At 37.7% G+C, this 26,939-nt stretch overlaps 1 protein-coding gene and 1 non-coding gene across 2 annotated transcripts in view; both read left to right on the top strand.

The window, feature by feature from the left end:
* Positions 1-6,346: 6,346 nt before the first annotated feature.
* The window catches only part of TMEM116 (transmembrane protein 116), a 74,817-nt gene continuing 54,224 nt past the window's right edge, over positions 6,347-26,939 (top strand). Inside the window, exons 1-3 of the mRNA XM_065889521.1 lie at positions 6,347-6,360; positions 6,880-6,943; positions 13,857-13,988. Of these exons, the coding sequence (XP_065745593.1) occupies positions 6,347-6,360; positions 6,880-6,943; positions 13,857-13,988 (210 nt within the window). The remainder of the gene's footprint in view (positions 6,361-6,879; positions 6,944-13,856; positions 13,989-26,939) is intronic.
* LOC136133353 (U6 spliceosomal RNA) lies at positions 6,654-6,761 on the top strand. The gene has a single exon (XR_010656502.1). It is a non-coding gene; the product is annotated as a U6 spliceosomal RNA (small nuclear RNA).

The raw sequence follows: 26,939 nt of genomic DNA, 5'->3' as shown, positions 1-26,939 counted from the left end.
TGATTCCTGCAATCCAAGAACACGGTACAACTTTCCATCTGTTTGTGTCATCTTCGATTTCTTTCATCATTGTCTTTTAGTTTTCAGAGTACAAGTCATTTGCCTCCTTAGATAGGTTTATTCCTAGGTATTTTATTCTTTCTGATGTGATGGTAAATGGGATTGGGTTACCATTTCATCCTAATCTCTGTCCAGTTGATATTTTAGACCCAAGTGCAGTATACTTGCATTTATTTCTATTAACTTTTATATTATTATAAAATAAAACTCATTATTCTAAAGTATAAGATCTATCCCTCACAACTTTGGTACATTCATTCAATAAATACTGAATGCCTATTTTAGTCACTTTTAGGCACTAGAGATATTGAGGTTAATGAGACAGATAAGTTGCCTGGCCCCAAGGAAGTTACAGTCTAGTAAGGAGAAATAGGCACACAAACAAACAAGATATTTTGGAATTTAAATAAATGTTACATCTCTGAGGTGATGACATTTGACCTGATGCTTGAAGGATGAGAAGGAGCTAGTCATGTGATTATCTGGGGGAAGAGCATTCCAGAGAGGGAAGAGCTATTGCAAATTATCTGAATTGGAAAAGTATTTGACATGTTGGATAAACACACAGTGGTGGGCAGACACTAAGATAGCCCCCAATGATGCCTGCCTCTTGGTATTCACACTGTTGTGTAATCCTCTCCACTTGAGTGTTGACAAGATCTATGATGAGTAGAATACAGGAAAGGTGATGGGATGTCACTTCAGTCGTTTGCTTACATAAGATTGAGACTTCCATGTCGCTAGGAGGTCATCTTGCAGAAATCCACATGGCAAAGAACTGAGTGTAGCCTTGCACCAAGAGTTAGTTAGGAACTGAGGCCCTCAGGCCCACAACCCTCAAGGAACGGAATTAGGCCAACAACTGTATGAACTTGGAAGCAGATCCTTCTCCATTTGAGCCTTCAGACGAGACCCAGCCCTGGTCAACATCTTGGTCATAACCTTGTGAGAGACACTGAAGCAGAAGACCCAACTAAGCTATTCGTGAACTCTTAACTCACAGATGCTGTGAGATAATACGTGTGTTTTAAGCTGCTAAATTTGTGGACATTTGTTATGATGCAATAGATAAGTAACACACATATTTGATAAATATGCTCACTGTATTTTCTTTCAAGTTATTGATGAAAATGTTTTACAGAACAGTGTCAAGTCAGAATTCTGGTTCACTCCACTAGAAGCCATTTTTTTTTTTAGAAGCCATTTTTAAGTTGATATTTATCAATTAGTTAGCACTACCTTAGGTTTATTTAGAAATGCCCTTAATTGTGCTTCTACTTGGTCTACATTTTCTTTTCTTTTCTTTCTTTCTATTTTCTTTTGGCCACACTGCTCGGCCTATGGGATCCTAGTTCCCCGACCAGGAATCGAATCCGGGCCCCAGTAGTGAAAGTGCGGAGTCCCAACCACTGGACCACCAGGGAATTCCCAATATATTTTCTTATTTTTATATCATGAAATTTCTCACAAAATGTTTTGTCAAAATACCATATACACTGTGTCTAGTAATTCTGTCCAAAAAGAGAATGGGGTTAGTCTGGCATGATTTTTTTTTATAAATCCATGTTGAATTAATGGTTACTTTTTTCTAATTCTTTAAAGACACATCTTGGGACTTCCCTGGTGGCACAGTGGTTAAGAATCTGCCTGCCAATGCAGGGGACACGGGTTTGAGCCCTGGTCCAGGAAGATCTGAAATGCTGTGGAGCAGCTAAGCCCGTGTGCCACAACTGTTGAGCCTGTGCTCTAGAGCCCGCGAGCCACAACTACCGAGCCCACGTGCCACAACTTCTGAAGCCCGCGCGCCTAGAGCCCAAGCTCTGCAACAAGAGAAGCCACTGCAATAAGAAACCTGTGCACTGCATCGAAGAGTAGCCCCCACTTGCCACAACTAGAGAAAGCCCGTGTGCATCAAGTAAGACCCAACAACAAAGGCCCAATGTAGCCAAATATAAATAAATTGATAAAAACACATCTTTTGGATAGTTCATTCTAGAATCTTGTCTGAGATAAATACTAAGATCTTTGCAGATTCTCCTATCCTTTCTCCTTATAAAAAGTGTTTAGTTATCAACAGCTTTCTACAACTTGTAGCAATTTCTGCAATTTCTAGCAATTTTTCCAGTTTTACATGAACTCTCAGATTTCATTCAATGGTTTATTGGGTTAACCTGCAAGTTTTACCAAAGCCCTGGAGTGTAATTTGTTCAGGCCAGGAGTGCTGTATTCATTTAGAGCAGTCAGATGCTCTCTTACAATCTTTATCTTCAGTTTCCTCTTACAATGTTTTACACTTTTTATTCTAAATATTATTCTTTTCAGTAGGAGAGAGAAACATGTTATCCATTAATCACTATACCATGAGTTTCAGCAATGGGATATATCCTTCCTTGCTTTTGTCCCAAACGTCATTTTTTTGGATAACAGCTTTATTAAGATATAATTTACGTACCATACAATTCATCCTTTTAAAGTGTACAATTCAGTGGTTTCCAGTATATTCATAGAATTGTACAACCAGCACCATTATCTAATTTTAGAATATTTTTATCATCCTAAAAAGAAAGCCTGTGCCCATTAGCAGTCACTCCCCATTCCCTCCCAAACTACCTTTCTAGCTCTAGGCAACACTAATCTACTTTCTGTCACTGTAAATTTGCCTGTTTGGGACATTTTTAAAAATAATTAATTTATTTGGCTGCGTTGGATCTTTGTTGCGGTACCTGGGATCGTCCTTGCAGCACGTGGGGTCTTTCGTTGTGGCGCACATTGCGACGTGAGCTGTTTGTTGTGGCATGCTGGCTTCTCTCGAGTTGTGGTGTGCGGGTTTTCTCTTCTCTAGTTGTGGCGCAGGCTCCAGAGCACGTGGGCTCTGTAGTTGAGGCGCACAAGCTCAGTAGTTGTGGCGCATGGACTTAGTTGCCCCGCGGCATGTGGGATCTTAGTTCCCTGACCAGTGGCTGCAATATGTTATATTTCCACAGCAGTGTATGAGGTTTCCTATTTCTCAACATTCACTTGCTATTGTATTTTTATTATAGCCATCCTAGTAGGTGTGAAATGTCATCTCGTGATTTTAATTTGTATTTCCCTGGTGGCTTATGATGTTGATCATCTTTTCATGTGTATTAGTTATTCGTATTATTTTGGGGAGAAATCTCTAATTTAAAACCTTTGCCTGGGAATTCCCTTGCGGTCCAGTGGTTAGGGTTTAATGCTTTCCTGCCAGGGCCCGGGTTCGATCTCTGGTCGGGGAGCTAAGATCCCACAAGACGTGAGGTGCAGCCAAAAAAACAAAAAACGAAAAAACAAACCTTTGCCCATTTTTAAATTGGGTTGTGTTATTGAGTTGTAGGAATTCTTTATATATTCTACATAAAAGTCCCTTATTAGATATATGGTTTACAAATACTTTCTCCTATTCTGCGGGTTTTCTTTTTTACTTTCTTGATGGTATCCTTTGAAGCAGTAAAGTTTCTAATTTTGAAGACCAATTTATCTATTTTTTTCTTTTGTTGTTTGTGCTTTTGTTGTCATATCTAAGAAGCAATTGCCTAATAATTCTTTTGATGTCCCATTAATTTTTTAAATTACCTTAACCTGTTTTCCCATTAACCAGTTTCCTGTTAAGAGTACTGTATGTGTTAAGAGTGAGAACTATGATCAGACTGACTGAGTTTGAATGTTGGTGTTACCACTTGATAATTCTGTAACCAGAGGGAAAGTGACACAACTTCTTTAAGCCTCAGTTTCTTCATCTGTTAAATAAGAATAATACTTCTTACCTCAAAGGTTGTGTTGAGGATTAAAATGCTTACAGAGAAAGCACTTGATGATTGGTAGCTATTATTACTAGAAATTTTCTTTAAGTACTATTTTTACTTAAATTAAAATACTTTACTACATAGGTGTTTTTCTTGACTTTGTATCCACTGCAGTAACTCGCTCATGGTAGAAATTTAATGAATATCTGTTAACTGAAATTGATATGTAATATATAGTAGTAGCCCATTACATTGAGAACTGAGATGTGTTTGAGCTTGCTAAGGAGCTAAGTAAAAAGAAAAGACAAAACTGAAAATAAATATCACCCAGTTCATCATTTGGGCTTGGGTTAGCCCTTGTAGAAAAAGAAATGGGAGAATTATGATTCCAAAGACACTTCAAGGGGGAACAGTGCTAAATATACAGAAGGGAGGGGCTTAATTTAGAGAGAAAAATAGAAAAGTAAACCCCCAAATGTTGGTTGGTGGCATAAGACATTTTAGAATAGATGCCAAAAGAGAAAAGTTCTCTTGTCAAGAGCAGCAGACTGATTTGCCATGGTTGTTCTCTGAACAATCTGAGATTTGTTCTTGACTGAGACAAGAGTCCTTTGTCCAAAAGCATTCTCTTATCACTTGGTGAGACTGTCATTAGTCCCCTCACCCTTATTAGATAGACATATGATTAGAGGCCTCAAAAGACTCCCTAAGATTTTATGGTAGGGATTTCTGATCCAGAAATATACTGGTATTTTAATTTGTTTATCTAATAATGTAAGCAAAGTGATTAGAGCCTACCTCTACTTAACAATGTCCTGTATTCCACTGCACATGATATTCTTAATTTCATATGAATAAATGAATAATATATTTAAATTACTCAAGCCATGCAAATGATCTAATTTATGTTATCAATAAATATTTGTAAAATGTATGAGTGTATGGTTAGATGAAAGATAAATGGTTATGTAAATGAAATGTTCTTCCTTCTGCTTTCTCCTTCCCCCAGTTTTTGTCCAAATTTTATCAGTTCTTCCAAATAATGTTCAAATGCCAATCAGTGTATATTATTTTTGTGTACAGATTATTTGAGATTTGGTATTCAAGCTATTTTTCCTACTATATTATAAGCTCCTGGAAGTCTGGGTCTGATCCTTTTTGTCTTTATATTTTCCATAACACAGCATTTTACACAAAGTTGATATATAAACATAAGCATATTCAATGAATTGTATAATTTAGTAATATATTTACATTTATAAATGTAATATTACTACAAATATAATATTACAAATATTATATAATATTACATTTATTATATTTATGGTGGGAATTTTGGTACAGAATATTTAAGAAAACATTCGTATTATGAGATATTAATAACGCTTTCTCTTCACGCCTTTTCCAGATATTACTAAAAACTTACTGATTGAGTAAATATATAGTCTGTCTTCCCCAACACAGGCTTCTGTCCCTAAACAGGACAGGTTTCAAACAGACCTCCCTTCTTCCCTATTTTTCTCTCCCTTTTTTCTATTCTATTTCTCTCTTGCAGCTCTATTTACCTTTTCATGGTAACTCATTCTCTGTACTTTTTATTAGTCCTACATCTTGCCCCTTTTTACAATTCCTAATGCTTTTTAGAACTTTGTTTCCTTGTCACCTGCTCTTTCTATTTTTGTTCTTTCTGCTTGGCTTTCTCCTCCACTTGTCGCTACTTTCTCTCCTTGCCCTCAAGATACGGGGCAGGATTGGGTAGGGAGGAGCCCAGCTGGGTTAAGGGTGGAGCTACCTGTTTACTGCTTGGGATTCAGAACCTGACCAGGAAGGATCAGGCTGCTTGAATTTAGCTGAGGCTGAAGTCCGTATGGCCTGCCTACTGGAGGCTAGCATTTTGGAGGATAATTGGAACTTGGTGAGACTAGAAGCAGCCCCTTTCTTCGTTTTTCGATCCCCCTTCCTTCCTCCCTGTTCTGTATTTTTCACTCACAGCATCTCTTTCCATACTAACTTTTCTTCTTCCTTTTCCCCTGTTGCTTACTATTCTGTTTTTTCTGTCTGTCTAGCTCTCTGTCAGTTAACTTTATTTAGTATTTGTTTGCCTTTACTGTTACCCATTCTTTCCACATATCTGTCTGTTCTCTCTTAAAATTTAACTTTTTCTACCTCTTTTCCATTTTATTCTTCCCTTTATTAATTTTCTCATCCAACTCTCTTTTTTTCCTTCAGTCATTTTCTATCCACCTGTCTGTTCTTTTTATCTTACGGTTTCCCAGCAATGTAGCAATAAGGGAGGAATAAAGGAGCCACCCTGGCTTTCCAGGGGTCTATTCACCCTTTTTACTCATTCTCAGTCTTGTAGTGTGTTTTGATTAGGCACTGAAGAGTCTGTGCTTTGCACAGATAGTTAACAAACAGTGAAATTAGAGAAAGGTTGAATATTAAATTTAAAAGGCTTAATTTTATTCTTACTTTCTCTTTTTATTTAGTTATTTCCTGCAATACAGTGGATACAGTTTGTTATGGCTACTCTGAGGTAAGTTTATTTAACCTCATGTAATGTGACTGTTTGAACTAGTACAACTAGCAAAACTGGAGACAAGCAAAACTGGAGAATTCTGAAGTGTCTATATATATTTTTTTTCCCTGGGGATTTGCTTTTACTCATTAGTTAGAAATGCTGTTCTTTACCATGTTGACATTATCTGATTAATAAAATGTAATAACATCAACAACAATAATAACAAAAAAAAACCAGATTGAAGGGTAACATCTGAAAATCAAAGGACAATTTGGTCAACAGGATTGATTTGCAAAATCAGTTGTGAAGTGCTCACTTTGGTAGCACGTATACTAAAAATTGTAATGATACAGAGAAGATTAGCTTAGCCTCTGCTTAAGGATGACACACAAATTCGTGAAGCATTCCATACTTTTAAAACATTTGTGCAGTTTATTTTACATCAATTATATGTCAATAAAGCTGTAAAGAAAAGTAGCAAAAACAAAGGAGCCCCAATTGTCCTGTTTAATGATAGTCTTTTATCTCTGCCAGTGTTATAGGTTCAAGTTCACTTATTGCCTATGCTGTATTCCAGAACATACAGAAATCTCCAGAGGTGAGCAGTCTCTTTCTGTGTTGGATTTGAACTTTTTGTGACTTAGCCTTTGAAATAAAAAAGAAAGGGGTCCCCTATAAATGATGGAATAATGCTATGAATTGCTTGTAAATTTGTCATTTTGATATAATACATTGAGATATTTTAGACATTGCCCCAAAGGTCTCCCTTTTCTTTTAGGTAGTTATTTTAATTATAATTTTTAATACTCAGGAATTGACTAAATGTGGATTAGTGGATAAATGTAGATTTTTTGGGGGTATGCATTAATTATTAAAGTCAAAGAAACAGAGTATTGTTTGAAGCCTATATTCATTCTAAGCATGGTAGGGTCCTGCCTAGAGGTGAGTTTTCTGATGTTCATATCTTGGTAAAATTGCTGGTGGGGCTGGAAGTAGTTCAAACACTGCTATACAAAAGGTATTTATTTTGCTGTTCTGGCTTTCTAGGCAATTACAATTTAATGGTGAAAATAGAACAAAAATACATCCTATGTAAAACTATTCATACCAAAAAAGTCAAATCAAAAAGCTTCCTTTTATTGAGGTATAATTGACAAATAAAAATAGTATATACTTAAGGTATTAAAAAAAAAAATCAATCAGGGAGTTCTCTGGTGACCTAGTGGTTAGGATTCTGGGCTTTCACTGCTGTGGCCCAGGTTCAATCCCTGGTCCCACAAGCTGCATGGTGTGCTCCCCCTCAAAAAAAAAGATTTTAAGAAAAATGTAACAAAACTGTTTTTCTAATCAGGCCAAGTGGCACAAAATTAAGCAAAATGTAGTTTAGGACATGTATGAGAGAGCTTTTGTAAAGTGGAAAATGACACATTTAGCTTAGCTATGGCTAAGGTCTCATAGCTAGTAAGTGTTAGAGCTAGAAGTTGAGGCAGACTTGTCTTGTTCCAAAGCTTCTTCTCACATACACTTTTAAACCACTGAAATATAATGTCTAATGAAAAGAGAATTTTGAATTTCAGAGGTAGAATGTGACTATGTAAGTAAAACTAGAAAGTAGAAGTCTTGATACTGTATTGCCAATTGCCTGCCAAAGTAATCTTAGGCCACACATCTTTCTGTGATGTGGATTTCCCTAATGTTTCTTTCCTGAATGTTTGTTGAAATTTGAGTTCAGATGTGGTTAAGTTAATAAAGTATAAGTTACGTTGTGGAGAGAGGTAAGCAGAGATTCTCAGTACTACTGACCTTTTGGGCTAGATGGTTATTTGTTATGGGTGGCTGTCCTGCATCTTAGGATATTTAGCAGACTTTACCCAATAGATGTAGCAGCAACCTTCCTCACCCAGTTGTGAGAACCAAAAATATCTTCAAATACTGCCAAATGTCTTCTGAGAGAGGCAGTCACTCCTGGTTGAAAACCACTGCTCTAGGGTGACCTCTGCCATAACAGTGGGTTAGAGCTTTATAAAGATGTAGGGTCTGGTTTGGCCTGGGATGTGACCTTTAATTTCTCTGGCTTCGGTTCTCATACCTTTCACATAACCAGAGCCTGAAGGACCTTAGTAATCATTAATTCAGTGGTTCCTACACATTCTGCTTTTTTGGCGTAGGGAAGATTCCAATTTTTCCAGCTTAAAAATGTCAGCCATGCTCCACCGTTTTCCTTTATTTCTTCATCAAATAACATTTTTAACAGCATAAACACATGGAAGGCATAATCTGAAAAAGACAAAAATTATTAAATTAATGATTATAGTAAATTGGAGAAATTCATGGGAAATCTTTGAGGGGACTAGCTGATTAGACAGTAACTCAGAGTAACTCAGAGAGGCAACGTTAAGAGAGAAGAAAGTAACCCGGGCCAGCCAGTGTTAAAAAAAAAAAAACACGGGGCAGATATACTTTGCTGCACTTGTGTGAAGTGCACTTCATTTCCTTGTGAAGGTCACTTTTGATATTCTTTGTAACTTGATTTCACTAGAAATATCAGGAAGCAGGGTTTTGGAAGAGTATAAATATGAGTTGCTTTAGGTGTTTTACCTTACCAGGTTAGACCTGGACCCAGAACCTCCTTAGGGAAAGCCTTTCACACAATGCATTCCGTCCCTGCACCTTACTTTGCTCTTGATTTAAATGAGACAAGTACAAATATATTTAAAGTTTTTGCTTTCATATTTAGGATCATGTCTTAAGCTTTTTCTTCTTATTACCATGCACTATGCTGATTGTATTTTTGTTTATTTTAATTTAATTTTTTTTTTAATTTTTAAAATTTTATTTATTTATTTTTTTTGCGATATGCGGGCCTCTCACTGTTGTGGCCTCTCCCGTTGCGGGGCACAGGCTCTGGACGCGCAGGCTCAGCGGCCATGGCTCACGGGCCCAGCCGCTCCACGGCACGTGGGATCTTCCCGGACCGGGGCACAAACCCGCGTCCCGTGCCTCGGCAGGCGGACTCCCAACCACTGCGCCCCCAGGGAAGCCCTGATTTTTTTATTAAAAGAATTTTTGGCTGCGCTGCACAGCATGTGGGATCTTAGTTCCCCAGCCAGGGATCAAACCTGTGCCCCCTGCAGTGGAAGCACGGAGTCTTAACCACTAGACTGCCAGGGAAGTCCCTTTTTAAAAATTTTTGATTGTTTGTATTTTTCTTAAAGCATGACCTGTATCATACATTTCTCTGTATTACCTTTGACACAATATCTTGTTAAACATAGAAGGGGTGAATCTTTTTTAATTTCAATACTGGGTGCTCAGTTAAGTTTTGTTGTTTAATTGATTGATTTTATCTCCTGTTACTAGAGCTCATGATTTTCCAACCATGAGTGAAAGTATATAAACCTCTTTTTATCCTTTATTTCTGTGCCAAAGACCTTAGGTGTGTTTTAATGGCCAACAGTTCCCTATATATAAGGCTATTTATTGACTCAATGACCATACTTATGTTCTTGCTCACAAAAGCTGCTTGGCCGCCTTTCTGCTCCAGAGTTTATTTTGTATTCAGTTTTAATTTTTTACCCATTAACAGTTATAAACTTGTGATAGGTCATAGACCAGTAAAATCTATGAATATGCCACCTGGCTGGAACCTTAACAGGCTTCCTTGTAGCAAAGAATATATGTTGTTAAAATAATTGTATCTGATATTTAGTAAATACAGTTTAAAATATTATTTCACTTGTTTTTGTTTGTGTTAGCCAAAGCAGCTTGACCATTTACCCCTATTAGCAAGGTATTAGCATCTTAACTTTCCTCTCATTTGGAAGAAAAGTATGAGAAAAATTCCCTTTTGTACAGTTGAGGAGATTAGTTCTTATATTAGGTAGTATCTGTTGATAACTTAGTAATTTTTTTGCAGGGGGGGCACATCCCAGGGACCGGGCCAGCCTGTGGACCCAGTGGTGGGGGCACCAAAAATTTTTAACTTTACTTTTTTACTGTGAGATATACCAGCCATGGTTTAGAAGGCATAAAACTCAAGTGTGCTATATAATGGATGGCTATAAACAAAACCTGGGACAAGAAATAGGAATCGCTCATATCCCCAAACATTCCTACTGTGCTCCTTCCCAATCACAACCTCACCTCTAGCAGTAACCACTATCCGGATTTTTGCTTAATCATTTCTTGGCTTTTATGTATAGTTTTACCAGTAATGTATATATCCCTAAACAATTTAGTTTTGCATTTTTGAACTTGACATAAATGGGATAATACTATTTTTTGGTATGTATTGCTTTGTGATTTGCTTTTTTCCCTCAGTATCACTTCTGAGATTTGTCCATGGCGTTGTGTACAGCTCTGGTTCATTTCTTTTTCACTGATGCTTAGCATTCTATATTATGAACATACCACAATATATCTATCTGTGCTGCTATAAACAGTCTTTTTACATGTCTTCTGATGCACACATGCAAAAATTTCTCTAGTGATTTTACCTAATAACAGAATATAGGATATTCATATCCCCTAGATAGTGCCAGACTTTTTCCAAATAATTGTGCCAGCAGTGTATGAAATGTCCTATTGCTTCATGTTCCTGTTAATATTTGATATTGTCAGACTTTAAAAATTTTTGCCATGGGTGTGTAATTTTCATCCCATTGTAGATTGATTGATTTATTGACTTGTGGTCTCCTTATAGTTTTAATTTTTTAATTTCCTTGATTACTAATGGGGTCAGGCATATTTTCACATTTTTACAGCCATTTGGATTTCTTAAGTACCTGTTCAAATCTTTTGTCCATTTTTTTTCTATTGGTTTTTCTTATTGCTTTGTAAGAGTTTTTGTTTGCTTTGTTTTTTAAAAGTAATATTTATTTATTTATTTATTTTTGGCTACGCTGGGTCTTTGTTGCTGCCCGCGGGCTTTCTCTAGTTGCGGCGAGCGGGGGCTACTCTTCACTGTGGTGCACGTGCTTCTCATTGCAGTGGCTTCTCTTGTTGCGGAGCGTAAACTCTAGGTGTGCGGGCTTCAGTAGTTGTGGCACGTGGGCTCAGTAGTTGTGGCTTATGGACTCTAGAGCACAGGCTCAGTAGTTGTGGCACACGGGCTTAGTTGCTCTGCGGCGTGTGGGATCTTCCCAGAACAGGGCTCAAACCCATGTCCCCTGCATTGACAGGCGGATTCTTAACCACTGGACCACCAGGGAAGTCCGTGCTTTGTTTTTAATATTGTTTGGATACTGGTCCTTTGTTAGTCATATGTGTTAACAAATATCTTCTCCCACTTGTGGCATGTCTTTTCACTTTCTCTATGGTGTCTTTTGACACAGACATTTTTCATTTGAATGTGGGCAAATTTTTCAACTATTTCTTTTAGATCTTTTTGTGTTTTGCTTAGGAAAAACTTGCCCTAACCAGTAATTAAAGACATTGTCCTATATTATCTTAAAAAAACCTTTATAAATGTTGTCTTTCACGTTTAGGCCTTTAAACTACTTGGGGCCGATTTTTGAGCGTGTGAGGTAGAAAGTAGGGGCCCAATTTAATTTTTATCCATATGGATACCCAGTTGTTCTAGTATCACATTTTGAAAAGACTGTTCTTTCTCCATTCATCTAAAAAGCCACCTCTATCATATATCAATAGTTTCTAGGGGCTTCCTTGGTGGCGCAGTGGTTAAGAATCCACCTCCCAATGCAGGGGACATGGGTTTGAACCCTGGTCTGGGAAGATCCCATATGCTACGGAGCAACTAAGCCTGTTCGCCACAACTACTGAGCCTGCGCTCTAGAGCCCGTGAGCCACAACTACTGAGCCCACGTGCCACAGCCACTGAAGCCCACCCACCTAGAGCCCATGCTCCGCAACAAGAAAAGCCACCACATGAGAAGCACACGTACTGTGATGAAGAGTAACCCCTACTTGCTGCAACTAGAGAAAGCCCATGTGCAGCCAAAAATAAATAAACTTATTTTTAAAAAAACATTTATTTATATATGCTTAGGCTTGTTTTGGGCTCTCTATTCTGTTCCATTGGTCTATTTGTCCATCTCTGGGCTAGTACCACTGCATCTGCTTTATATCGTGTCCAGCTTTATATTGTTTTGGTATGTGTAGGACAAGTCCTCCTTCTCCTTTTTCTTCGAGTGTCATAATTAACTTGATATTTTGTATTTCAGTATCAGATTTAGAGCCAACTTTGTCAAATTCCACAAGAAGATATGTTGATACATAATTGAGATTGCATTTAATCTGTGTATCACTTTAAGGAGAACTGACATTTTCATAACATTGGATCTTACAGTCCATGAGCATGGTATATTTCTTTACCTTAGATCTTTGGTATCTTTCAATAAACATATTATAATTTTCTCTACAGAGGGGCCAAAACTATTATCAGGAAAGTGGGATTGGGGAGGCCAAAAGGAGAAGGATATTAGAAAATGAGAAAGACAGACTTCAGCAATGTAGATAGAAATTGAAAGACAACATATACAATTCATGCTGATATTTTTCTCCACCTTGACTTTCATTGATATGAAAACCTGTAAAATGAATAAGGTCTTAGGATCTAGTACATAACATCACCATGTTATGTACTAGATAATAGTTGATATTATTGTTGATAATAATAGTTGATAATAGTTGATAACACTATTGTACAATTGAAATTTGCTCAGAGAATAGAACGTACATGTTCTCACACACATATGCAAAAAGGTAAATATGTGAGGTGATGGATGTGTTCATTAACTTGAGGGAAATCCTTTCACAATGTATATGTACATCAAATCATCACATATACTTTATCTTGCAGTTTTATTTACCAATTATACTTCAATAAAGAAAAATGCAAATTAAACTCATGAAGATTTTAAAAAAACCTGTTTTCATTTTCTTTGAGTTCTCAACCATATCCTAAAACACTCAGGTGATAATCTCATTGCTTTTCTTTTTTTTTTTTTGCGGTACGCGGGCCTCTCACTGTTGTGGCCTCTCCCACTGCAGAGCACAGGCTCCGGATGCGCAGGCTCAGCGGCCATGGCTCACGGGCCTAGCTGCTCCACGGCATGTGGGATCTTCCCGGACCGGGGCACGAACCCGTGTCCCCTGCATCGGCATGTGGACTCTCAACCACTGCGCCACTGGGGAAGCCCCTCATTTCTTATTGTTAGAAGATGTTGACTGTGCAGCTAGAGCACTTAAAATTTCCCATTTGTGGTATGTCTCCATCACAGAATTTCTCATCTTTTCACTCTTTCCTTGAGGAAGAATTTCCAATGCTAATACTTCCATGAATAGTCTGGTTCCAGAACAGTTGGGATAGTTGTGATTACAGGTTACTTCCTACCTGGAGTATTCCTTTATATTCCCCAGTCAACCAATAGCAGAGGCCCCAGAAAAATTATGTCCAGATTTCTTCTAGAAGGGTAAAACATAAAAGTAATTAATTGTTACATTCTCCTATCTATATCATTTTTGAAATTATGAATTTTATTCCTTTACAGATAAGGCCACTCGTTTATCTGAGCTTCTCTGACCTCCTCCTGGGGATATACTGGCTCATTGAGGCACTTCTCTATGGAACTTCAGCAGCCAATAAGGACATCGTCTGCTATAACTTGCAAGCAGTTGGACAGGTGAGTGCTACTAGATTGTGATAGTACCTTGTACGAAAGGCACACGCTTATTTAAATAAGAAGCAAAGATAATCCATCCTGGGAAGTAGGACCCTTTTGTTTATTGTTACACTTTGAAACAATAGCTTTTATTGTTTTTCCCCATTAAAAAACTACTTATTTATTACAGAAAATTTGGGAAATTCAGAGAAGCAGAAAAATAATTAAAATCACCCAGATATAATCATTCTTTAATATTTTATGTATATTATATATTTCCAGTCTTCTTCTCTTTAGGTATATGCATTTTAGAACAAATAACACATTAATACTTTTGGTAACCTGCTTTTATTATTCAACATAGTGTGACCATATTTCCATGTAATGGAATATATTTCTACATCTTTTGAGATTATTGCATGTTTTTTAATACATTAATAAACATTAACTTTTGGAAATACTACATATGATTATATATGAGTTATATATCTTTCATAGATTTTATCAATGGATTCACCCACATAGTACCATCAGTATATAATGTTTCTGAGACTTGGGATGTGAAAAAAGTAGAGGTTAATATGCAGTCTGTACTCACTGCTGGATGCTTCCTCTGGGATTTGTTACTAGAGGGGAAATTTGTTTCAATGTAGTAGGAAAATACTAATATGTAGTTAGTGGTATGAAATCCATGTACTAATATGTTACCTATCTTATATAAATTTATTTATTTTTTTAAACACGTGTGTGTGTTTTTTTTTTTTTTTTGGCTGTGTTGGGTCTTTGCTTCTGTGCATGGGCTTTCTCTAGTTGCAACGAGCGGGGGCCACTCTTCATTGTGGTGTGTGGGCCTCTCACTGTCATGACCTTTCTTGTTGCGGAGCACAAGCTCCAGACGCGCAGGCTCAGTAGTTGTGGCTCACGGGCCTAGTTGCTCCGCGGCATGTGGGATCTTCCCAGACCAGGGCTCGAACCTGTTTCTCCTGCATTGGCAGGCAGATTCTCAACCACTGCGCCACCAGGGAAGCCCCCGTGTGTGGGTTTTTAAAAATTATTTATTTATTTATTTTGGCATTGGATCTTCGTTGCTGCGCGCAAGATTTCTCTAGCTGTGTCGAGTGGGGGCTACTCTTCGTTGCAGTGTGCAGGCTTCTCATTGCTATGGCTTCTCTTGTTGCGGAGACAGGCTCTAGGCGCACGGGCTTCAGTAGTTGTGGTATGCAGGCTCAGTGGCCATGGCTCACGGGCCCAGCCGCTCCGTGGCATGTGGGATCTTCCCAGACCAGGGCATGAACCCGTGTCCCCTGCATCAGCAGGCGGACTCTCAACCACTGCGCCACCAGGGAAACCCTATAAAGTGTATTTTTTAACCACCTATGTGATGTTTATTAGGCCAGGATTCATTGTGTTATTATTGTAATATCAAGTGTTTTTTAAATCACAGGTGCTTGGTACAGATGTCATAAATAAAGCTCAGGGACTGAGATTATGCTAAAAAACTTCAGCCTTTTGATATTCAGGGTTAACTTGGCAGATTCAGGAGAATATACTATATAAATAATTCTTAGTGAATGTCTAAATTATTCTTTAGAAAAGAAAAAATGTCCAGGTTCTTCCAGATTAAAGTAAAACTTTTAATATTCCCCGTTGCATTTCCTCCTGATAAATTCTGCCAGTTTGGAGGGAAAAAAAATACTATTTTGGGCTTCCCCGGTGGCGCAGTGGTTGAGAGTCCGCCTGCCGATGCAGGGGACGCGGGTTCGTGCCCCGGTCCGGGAAGATCCCACATGCCGCAGAGCGGCTGGGCCCGTGAGCCATGGCCGCTGAGCCTGCGCGTCCGGAGCCTGTGCTCCACAACGGGAGAGGCCACAACAGTGACAGGCCCGCGTACAGCAAAAAAAAAAAAAAAAAAAAAAAAAAAATACTATTTTACGTGGCTCTTTTCTTTTTTGTTGTTGTTGTCCAATGTTCTCTTTTTTTTAAAAATTGAAGTATAGTTGATTGACAGTGTTGTGTTAATTTCTGCTGTACAGCAAAGTGATTCAGTTATACATGTATATACCTATTCTTTTTCATATTCTTTTCCATTATGGTTTATTACAGGATATTGAATATACTTCCCTGTGCTATATAGTAGGGCCTTGTTGTTTATCTATTTTATATACAGTAGTTTGTATCTGCTATTCCCAAACTCCTAATTTATCCCTCCCCCACCCCCTTTCCCCTTTGGTAGCCATAAGTTTGTTTTCTATGTGTATGAGTCTATTTCTCTTTCATAAATAAGTTCATTTGTGTCATTTTAGATTCCACACATATTTGGTATCATATGGTATTTGTTTTTCTCCTTCTGACTTACTTCATTTAGTAAGATAATCTCTACGTCTATCCACGTTGCTGCCAATGGCATTATTTTATTCTTTTTTATGACTGAGTAGTATTCCATTGTGTATATATACCACATCTTCTTTATCCATTCATCTGTCAATGGACATTTAGGTTGCTTCCATGTCTTGGCTATTGTAAATAGTGTTGCTGTGAACATTTGGGTGCATGTATATATATATATATATATATATATATATATTTTTTTTTTTTTTTTTTTTTTTTTTTTTTTTTTGCGGTACGTGGGCCTCTCACTGTTGTGGCCTCTCCCATTGTGGAGCACAGGCTCCGGATGTGCAGGCTCAGCGGCCATGGCTCACGGGCCCAGCTGCTCCGTGGCATGTGGGATCTTCCTGGACCGGGGCACGAACTTGTGTCCCCTGCATTGGCAGGTGGACTCTCAACCACTGTGCCACCAGGGAAGCCCTGCATGTATATTTTTAAATTAGAGTTTTGTCCAGATATATGCCCAGGAGTGGGATTGCTGGATGATATGGCAACTCTGTTTTTAGTTTTTTAAGGAACCACCATACTGTTTTCCATAGCGGCTGCACCAGTGTATATTCCCGTCAACAGTGTAGGAGGGTTCACTTTTCTCCGTACCCTCTCCAGTATTTGTTATTTGTTGACTTTTTAATGATGGCCATTCTGATCTGTGTGAGGTGGTACCTCATTGTAGTTTTGATTTGCTTTTCTCTAATAATTAGCAGTGTTGAGCACATTTCCATGTGCCTGTTGGCCATCTGTGTGTCTTCTTTGGGGAAATGTCTATTTAGGTCTTCTGCCCATTTTTTGAATGAGTTATTTGGTATTTTGCTGTTGAGTTCTGTGAGCTGTTTGTATATTTTGGATTAATCCCTTGTCAGTCGCATCATTTGCAAATATTTTCTCCCATTCTGTGGGTTGTATTTTCATTATGTTTATGGTTTCCTTTGCTGTGCAAAAGGTTTTAAGTTTGATTAGGTCCCATTTGTTTACTTTTTGTTTTTATTTTTTTTTGCCTTGGGAGACTGACCTAAGAAAACATTGTTAGGATTTATGTCAGAGAATGTTTTGCCTATGTTCTCTTCCAGGAGTTTTATGGTGTCATATCTGATATTTCAGTCTTTAAGACATTTTGAGTTTATTTTTGTGTAGGGGGTAAGGGAGTGTTCTGACTTCACTGATTTACATGTGGGCTGTCTAGCTTTCCCAACACCACTGGCTGAATTATACCCTGCATTGTATATTCTTGCCTCCTTTGTTGAAGATTAATTGACTGTAGGTGTGTTGGTTTATTTCTGGGCTCTCTATTCTGTTCCATTGATCCATACATCTGTTTTTGTGCTAGTACCACACTGTTTGTTTGCTATAGCTTTGTAGTATTTTCTGAAGTCTGGAAGGGTTATGCCTCCAGCTTTGTTCTTTTTCCTCAGGATTCCTTTGGCAATTCTGGGTCTCCTGTGGTTCTATAGAAATTTTAGGATTATTTGTTGTGGTTCTGTAAAAAATGTCATGGGTAATTTGATAGGGATTGCATTAAATCTGTAGATTGCTTTGGGTAGTATGGCCATTTGAACAATATTAGTTCTTCCAATTGAAGCACATGTGATATCTTTCTATTTCTGTGAATCATTTTCAATTTCCTTTATCAGTGTGTTATAATTCTCAGTATATAGGTCTTTCACCTCCTTGGTCAGGTTTATTCCTAAGTATTTTATTATTTTTTTTTGATGTGACTTTAAACGGGATTGTTTTCTTACTTTCTCTTTCTGATACGTCATTGCTTTTTTTTTAAACAGATGAACACTTTATTTATTTATTTATTTATTTATTTATTTATTTATGTCCACGTGTTTCTTCTGGCATCTTAGTTCCCTGACCAGGGATTGAACCCAGGCCCTCAGCAATGAAAGTGCAGAGTCCTAACCACTGGACTGCCAGGGAATTCCCGATACTTCATTGTTAGTGTAAAGAAATGCAACAGATTTCTGTATGTTAATCTTGTATCCTTTACCAAGAGTTGCTTCTTCCTAGTCCTGAAAGTGGATTCAGTTTATCTCTCCACTTGGCAAGGTTTCAGAACCTCATTTTTGATACTTTCCTATGGATAAATATGTTTGATAAGGCAGAAACTTCTCTTGACAAGATAGGTTGACTGTGCTGATCTGTCGAGGCATTAGTGCCTCCTCCCAAAATTGGTCAGAAATTGCCTAGATGTTCTGTTTCAGATGTTTGGCTAGTTATAGGAAAGCCAGAGCTGGTCAGAGAGAATTAACTCAATACAGCCACAGCACCCTTATGCCACTTCACTGAACTGGAACAGAAGAAATCAATCATTTACCAAAAGCTAACAGGCCCAGGAGAGCCGATGAGAAGATAAAATATGCTCCAACTGTACAATCCATTAGAAAAGAAATAGTAGAAAGTACACTGAATCAGAGATTAGGAAATCTTGGTCAATATCAAACCAGAACTGCATTGTATATAGTTCAACACCTCTTTTTTTTTTTTTTTTTTTGCCGTGCCACACGGCTTGCGGGATCTCAGTTCCCTGACCAGGGATTGAATCCGGGCCACAGCAGTGAAAGCCAGGAATCCTAACCGCTAGGACACCAGAGAACTCCCTCAACACCTCTTCTAAGAGTTAAGGTTCTAACCACCCAGTGAGACCTCTCTTGTCTCTGAAGTCTCTTTTTAAACTGAATAGCACTGAAGCCTGAAACTTTCCAAGTCTGGCTTAAGTATAGTTTTCCACCAGCCCTAGGTAAACAGGCAGAGCCATTTTCTTTTCTTTTTTTTAAATTTTAATTTTATATTGGAGTATAAGTGATTTACAATGTCATGTTAGTTTCAGGTATACAGCAAAGTGATTCAGTTATACATATACACATATCTATTCTTTTCAGATTCTTTTCCTGTCTGTCATACAGAGTGAAGTAAGTCAGAAAGAGAAAAACAAATATCATATGTTAATGCATATATGTGGAATCTAGAAGAATGGTACAGATGAACCTATTTGCAGGGCAGGAATAGAGACGGATGTAGAGAGAGGATGTGTAGACACGGCAGGTGGGAATGGGGCTGGGATGAATTGGGAGATTGGGATTGATGTTTATACACTACCATGTGTAAAATAGATAGCTAGTGGGAACCTGCTCTATAACACAGGGAGCTCAGCTTGGTGCCTTGTGGAGACCTAGATGGGTGGCATAGGGGTGGGTGAGAGGGAGGTCCAAGTGGGAGGGGATATATGTATACATATAGCTGATTTACTTCGTTGTACAGCAGAAACTAAGACAACATTATAAAACAGCTATACCCCAATTAAAAAAAATATTTTCCCATATAGGTTGTTACAGAGTATTGAGTAGAGTTCCCTTTATATATAGTAGTGTGTATATGTTAATCCTAACCTCCTAATTTTTCTCTCCTCCCATCTTTCCCCTTTGGTAATCATAAGTTTATTTTCTAAGTCTCTGAGTCTGTTTCCATTTTGCAAATAAGTTCATTTGTATCATTTTTTTTTTACATTCCACATATAACTGATATCATATATTTGTCTTTCTCTGTCTGGCTTATTTCACTTAGTGTGATAATCTCCAGGTCCATCCACGTTGCTGCAAATGGCATTATTTCATTCTTTTTATGGCTGAGTAATATTCCATTTTATATATGTACCACATCTTCTTTATCCATTCCTCTGTCAATGGACATTTAGGTTGCTTCCGTGTCTTGGCTACTGTAAATAGTGCTGCAGTGAACATAGAGATGCATACATCTTTTGGAGGTTAATCTCTTGTCAGTCACTTCATTTGCAAATATTTTCTCCCATTCTTTGTGTTGCCTTTTCGTTTTATGATTTCCTTTGCTGTGGAAAGGATTTTAAGTTTAATTAGGCCCCATTTGTTTATTTTTGTTTTTATTTCCGTTACTCTAGGAGACGAATTGAAAAAGATTTTGCTGCAATTTATGTCAAAAAGTGTGCTGCCTATGTTTTCCTCTAGGAGTTTTATAGTATCTGGTCTTACCTTTAGGTCTTTAAACCATTTTGAGTTTATTTTTGTGTATGGTGTTAGAAAATGTTCTAATTTCATTCCCTTACAGTAGCTGTCCAGTTTTCCCAGCACCACTTATTGAAGAGACTATCTTTCCTCCATTGTATATTCTTGCCTCCTTTGTCATAGATTAATTGACCATAGGCATGTGGGTTTATTTCCAGGCTTTCTATTCTGTTCCATTGATCTATAAGTCTGTCTTTGTGCAGTACCATACTATTTTGGTTACTGTAGCTTTATAGTATAGTCTGAAGTCAGGGAACCTGATTCCTCCAGCTCCATTTTTCTTTCTCAAGATTGCTTTGGCTCCTTAGGGTCTTTTGTGTTTCCATACAAATTTTAAGATTTTTTTGTTCTAGATCTGCAAAACATGCCATTGGTAATTTGATAGGGATTGCATTGAATCTGTAGATTGCTTTGGGTAGTATAGTCATTTTCACAATATTGATTCTTCCAGTCCAAGAGCATGGTATATCTTTCCATCTGTTTGTGTCATCATTGATTTCTTTCATCAGCATCTTATAGTTTTCAGAGACAGGTCTTTTGCCTCCTTAGTAGGTTTATTCCTAGGTATTTTATTCTTTTTGATTTGATGGTAAATGGGATTGTTTCCTTAATTTATCTTTCTGACCTTTCACTGTTAGTGTATAGAAATGCAACAGATTTCTGTGTGTTAATTTTGTATCCTGCAACTTTATTGAATTCATTGATGAGCTCTAGTAGTTTTCTCGTAGCATCTTTAGGATTTTCTATGTATAGTATCATGTCATCTGCAAATAGTGACAGTTTTACTTCTTCTTTTCCAACTTGGATTCCTTTTCTTTCTTTTTCTTCTCTGATTGCCATGACTAGGACTTACAAAACTATGTTGAATAAAAGTGGCGAGAGTGGACATCCTTGTCTTGTTCCTGATCTTAGAGGAAATGCTTTCAGCTTTTCACTGTTGTGTATGATGTTAGCTCTGGGTTTGTCACATATGGGCTTTGTTATGTTGAGTTATGCTCCCTCTATGCCCACTTTCTGGAGAGTTTTTATCATAAATTGATGTTGAATTTTGTCAAAAGCTTTTCCTACATCTATTGAGATGATCATATGTTTTTTATTCTTCAGCTTGTTAATGTGGTGTATCACATTGATTGATTTGAGAATACTGAAAAATCCTTGCATCCCTGGGATAAATCCCACTTGATCATGGTGTATGATCCTTTTATTGTATTGTTGGATTCAGATTGCTAGTACTTAGTTGACGATTTTTACATCTATGTTCATCAGTGATATTGGTCTACGATTTTCTTTTTTTGTGGTATCTTTGTATGGTTTTGGTATCAGGGTGATAGTGGCCTCATAGAATGAGTTTGGGGGTGTTCCTTCCTCTGCAATTTTAAAAAATAGTTTCAGAAGGATACGTGTTAACTGTTCTCTAAATGTTTCACCTGTGAGACCATCTAGTCCTGGACTTTTGTTTGTTGGGAGTATTTAAATCACAGTTTTAATTTCAGTACTTGTGATTGGTCTGTTCATATTTTCTGTACCTTCCTGTTGAGTCTTGGGAGATTGTACCTTTCTAAGAATTTGTCCATTTCTTCTAGGTTGTCTATTTTATTGGCATAGAGTTGCTTGTAGTAGTCTCTTATGATCAAAGGATCATTTCTGTGGCGTCCATTGTAACTTCTCCTTTCTCATGTCTAATTTTATAAATTTGAGCCCTCTCCCTTTTTTTCTTAATGAGTATGGCTAACAGTTTATCAATTTTGTTTATCTTTTCAAAGAACAAGCTTTCAGTTTCATTGATCTTTTGCATTGTTTTCTTCATCTCTATTTCATTTATTTCTGCTCTGCTCTTTAGGATTTTTTCCTTCTACTAACTTTGGGTTTTCTTTGTTCTTCTTCCTCTAGTTGCTTTAGGTGTAAGTTAACTTGTTTATTTGAGATTTTTCTTGTTTACTGAGGTAAGATTGTATTGCTATAAACTTCCATCTTAGAGCTGCTTTTGATGTGTCACATAGGCTTTTTTTTTTTGCAAAAAAAAAAAAAAACCCAGGTAAGATTTATTTACACAACACTATAAAGGAACTATACTCCAATTAAAAAAAAAGATTTATTTAACGTGGTAGGCGTGCTTGCCTGTTCATAAGTTCATTCCAGTCTGGAACACAGGAGAATAATGCTACTAGCATATCTGCTGCACCATTTAATCCATTCCTTTCCTTTATTTTTTTTTTTGTTTGTTTGTTTGTTTTTTTTTTTGCGTTACGCGGGCCTCTCAATGCTGTGGCCTCTCCCGCCGCGGAGCACAGGCTCCGGACGCGCAGGCCCAGCGGCCATGGCTCACGGGCCCAGCCGCTCCGCGGCATGTGGGATCTTCCCGGACCGGGGCACGAACCCGCGTCCCCTGCATTGGCAGGCGGACTCTCAACCACTGCGCCACCAGGGAAGCCCCTTTCCTTTATTTTTAACTGGGTTAAGACTGAAAATCCTAGTTCACACAAACTAGTTGTTGTGAATGGTAATAATAGCAGGATACTCTTTCGACTTATCAAAGGGAAGTCTTCCTTTATCTTAATCCAAAATGCTGATAAACTTAGTGTTTTATAATCATTCTTCAATGTATATGAAGAACTGAGCTGCAATAATTCATTTTCTTCTTCAGGCACCAAGTTTAACTCAGTTATTGATTCTGGGTTTCAAAAAACAAACGGATCTTTTCTGCAACAATTCTGTCTTAATGTTTCAAATTTCTCTTCTGGGAATAAATGGTTAAAAGTTTGACATAGAGAAGTGAGATGCAACAATATCTCTAGTTTTATTTCTTCCAAAATGTTTTCATTAACAACATTCTCTTCAATGTGCTGCAAAAACCTTGGAAACATGTAGTAGCTAGGACGGTTGCTTTTAAGCCTCACTTGCCACAACAATAATGCCTTCTGGAGTCCTTGGATACGTTCGGCATGTTGGAATATATCACTGTTTTTCCCCTGTAGCTTTAAACGTAGTTCATTAAGGATTCCAAAAATATCAGTTAAATATGGCAGTTTCGTTACCCAAATATCATCCTCAAAAATAGTTGCCAAATGAGATTTCTTTTCAATGTGAAAAACGTGGATCTCATTCCTGAGTTCGTAAACACTGCTTAGTATTTTCCCTTGTGACAACCAACGAACTTTGGTATGATACAGTAAGTGGGTATAATTAGCTCCAATCTCCGAATAAAATGTTTCAAGAATTCGGCTATTTAGTGAGCTTCCTTTAATAAAGTTAACAACTTTCACTGCATTTTTCAGTACTTCCATGAGCTTCTGTGGAATCTCTCTGGATGCTAACGCTTCACGATGTAAAAACAGTGACTCCACGCAGCACTAGTAACTTGTAGCAACTTTTTAATTACTCTGCTCTATTTTCCAGTTATGTTTGCTGTTCCATCACTTGTAATTCCTTTGCAGTTTTTCCAGTTTAATTTATACTGACCAACAATGCACCTTTCTAATTCTGTGAAAATATCTAATCCACTTAGGTGTGAGGTTAAGTTTAAACAACACAAAAAATCCTCCATAAAATCGCCTTGCCACGCATATCTGACATAGACTAAAAGTGCTGTGCAGCTTCCAGTATCCGTGATTTCATCAAGCTGGATTGCAAAGTCTATTGCCGACTGTAACTGAGTAATAAGCATTACCTCTAAATGTTCTGCAACCGTACAAATTTGAAGAGATACTGTGTTATCACTAGGAATAGTTTTTAATTTATCAGCAGATTTATCATAAAAAATTGTATGCACCATATCCAGACATGCTGGAAGAATAATTTTTTCAGCATCTGTGTGAGCCATGTTCTCTTTTGCCACACGATATGCAACTAAATATGATGATAATAATGTTTTCTCACTAACAGTAGTAGAGCAACTAAGAAATTGTGTTGATGACTTTACATCTATTTTCTTTCTTTGAAAGTATTCAAGAGGCTTATCAATAAGTTCAGCATGCTGTGTTTATAAGTACCTTTTTAATTTTGAAGGTTTTAAGCTTTCATTTGCAAGAATATTACAAATAACACACTGAGGACTGTCATTTTCAAAGGGTTTTTCACATTTGATAAAACCATATTTTAAATAATCTTCATTATAATGTCTTGCAGTTATGTTTTTCTTTTTGAAATGTGGCTCAAATGAAGTTGATGTTTGCAGATTAGAATCAACATTTTTCTCTATATTGTCACTATTCATACTTCGAGATCCAGCAATAGGACTTGAACATGTTTCTGCATATTTCACTTCATTATTCCTCTTTCTTTTAAAAAAGAAATGATCCATTTTAAAAGCAATTTTGAAAAGAGGCAGTTATAATATTTGCCATTAACTATAATTGCCATTCATGTATATATATATATTTATATATATATATTTTTATAGCCTAGATAACATCTTTCCAAAAAATGAAGTTTGCAGCTGAATCTCAGTGGAACATCTCAGACTTTATATCCAGTTGCAAGTCATGGTAATATATAAACTAGATTGCACATCAACCTGTTATTATGAAAACCAAATAGACATCAGCAGACAAATGATTGAAAAAACATTTCTTAGGCAATCAATGTACATTCTATTCCTCATATCCCCTCCATCAAATATCTTTCCACATATTGAAACTGACCTTAGTATTCCTTGCAAGGTGTAAAATTCTGGCAAAGGATTCATGCAAAGCACTCTGATATTTTATTTTGTTTTTAAAAATGTTCGTTGTGACTCACAAAATTGATTTCATGACCTACTAAATGGGTCACATGCATAATGTGAAAAACACTGATATAGAGACGTTTTCCTCTTTTGTGTTACTGGGTTGACTGTCTGCTTGATGATCAAAGAAACTAGCTGATCTGCTAAACTGTTAGCTGATACAGGAACTTTCTTTAAGTCGTAGGTATATATCATTCCTGATTTTCATTCCTGATACTTTTTTTTTTTTTTTTTTTGCAGTTTGCGGGCCTCTCACTGTTGTGGCCCCTCCCACTGTGGAGCACAGGCTCCGGACGCGCAGGCCCAGCAGCCATGGCTCACGGGCCCAGGGGATCCTCCCGGACCGGGGCACGAACCCGTGTCCCCTGCATCAGCAGGTGGACTCTCAAACACTGCGCCACCAGGGAAGCCCCCTGATACTTTTTGATGGGAAGGATTTTTAAGAGTGCCAGTATGGTCTGATCTCGTGAGGTTCCAATGAGGTTTTCCATGGCTAGGTCAACTATAAGGTTGGAGCTGGTGACATATTTTTAGAACTGTCTTGGAATGCATCCTTGACCTCCAGCCCAGCACCGTGAACCTCGCCTTGCCTGCCGACCCATGGTGCCTTGGCCCCCATTCCCTCCACAACACCACTTCCACTCTCACCTTGGCGCCCAGAGAAATGCTGCTTCCAGCCAGAGAAGGGCTGGCTCCATCGCATAGGTTTTGGATCATCATGCTTTCATTTTCATTTATCTCTAGGGGTTTTTTTGTTTTTGTTTTTGTTTTGCGGTACGCGGGCTTCTCACTGTTGTAGTCTCTCCCGTTGCGGAGCACAGGCTCCGGATGCGCAGGCTCAGCGGCCATGGCTCACGGGCCCAGCCGCTCCGCGGCCTGTGGGATCTTCCCGGACCGGGGCACGAACCCGTATCCCCTGCATTGGCAGGTGGACTCTCAACCACTGCGCCACCAGGGAAGCCCTCTAGGTATTTTTTTTATTTCCTCTTTGATTTCTTCAGTGATCCATTGATTGTTTAGTAGCATATTTTTAGCCTCTACATGTTTGTGTTTTCTACAGTTTTTTTTTTTTCTTCTAGTTGATTTCTAATCTCATAGCATTGTGGTCGGAAAAGATGCTTGATATGATTTCGGTTTTCTTAAATTTACTGAGGCTTGCTTTATGGCCCAGCATGTGATCTATCCTGGAGAATGTTCCATGTGCAGTTGAAAAGAATGTGTATTCTGCTGCTTTCGGATGGAATGCTCTATTAATATCATTTAAGTCTGTCCGGTCTAATGTGTCATTAAAGACCTGTGTTAGCTTATTGATTTTCTGTGTGGATGATCTGTTCTTTGATGTAAGTGGGGTATTTCAGTCCCTCACTATCAATTTCTCCTTTTTTGGCTCATTTGGTGGGTGCATATATATTTACAATTGTTATATCTTCTTCTTGGATTGATCCCTTGATCATTATGTAGTGTCCTTCTTTGTCTCTTGTAACAGTCTTTATTTTAAAGTCTATTTTGTCTGATATGAGTATTGCTACTCCAGCTTTCTTTTGCTTTCCATTTGCATGGAATACCGTTTTCTATCCCCTCACTTTCTGTCTCTGTGTGTCCCTGGATCTGAAGTGGGCCTCTTGTAGACAACATGTATATGGGTCTTGTTTTTTGTATCCATTCAGCCAGTCTATATCTTTTGGTTGGAGCATTTAATCCATTTACATTTAAGGTAATTACCAATATGTATGTTCTTATTGCTATTTCATTAACTGTTTTGGACTTGTTTTTGTAGGTCTTTTTCCTTCCCTTCCTCTATTGTTCTCTTCTCTTGTGACTTGA

This window comes from Phocoena phocoena, chromosome 13 (genome assembly GCF_963924675.1).
Source record: "Phocoena phocoena chromosome 13, mPhoPho1.1, whole genome shotgun sequence".
In the NCBI taxonomy this organism is placed as follows: Eukaryota; Metazoa; Chordata; class Mammalia; order Artiodactyla; family Phocoenidae; genus Phocoena; species Phocoena phocoena.
Note: the sequence above shows the minus strand (reverse complement) of the source record. Positions and strands in the feature narration are given on the sequence as shown.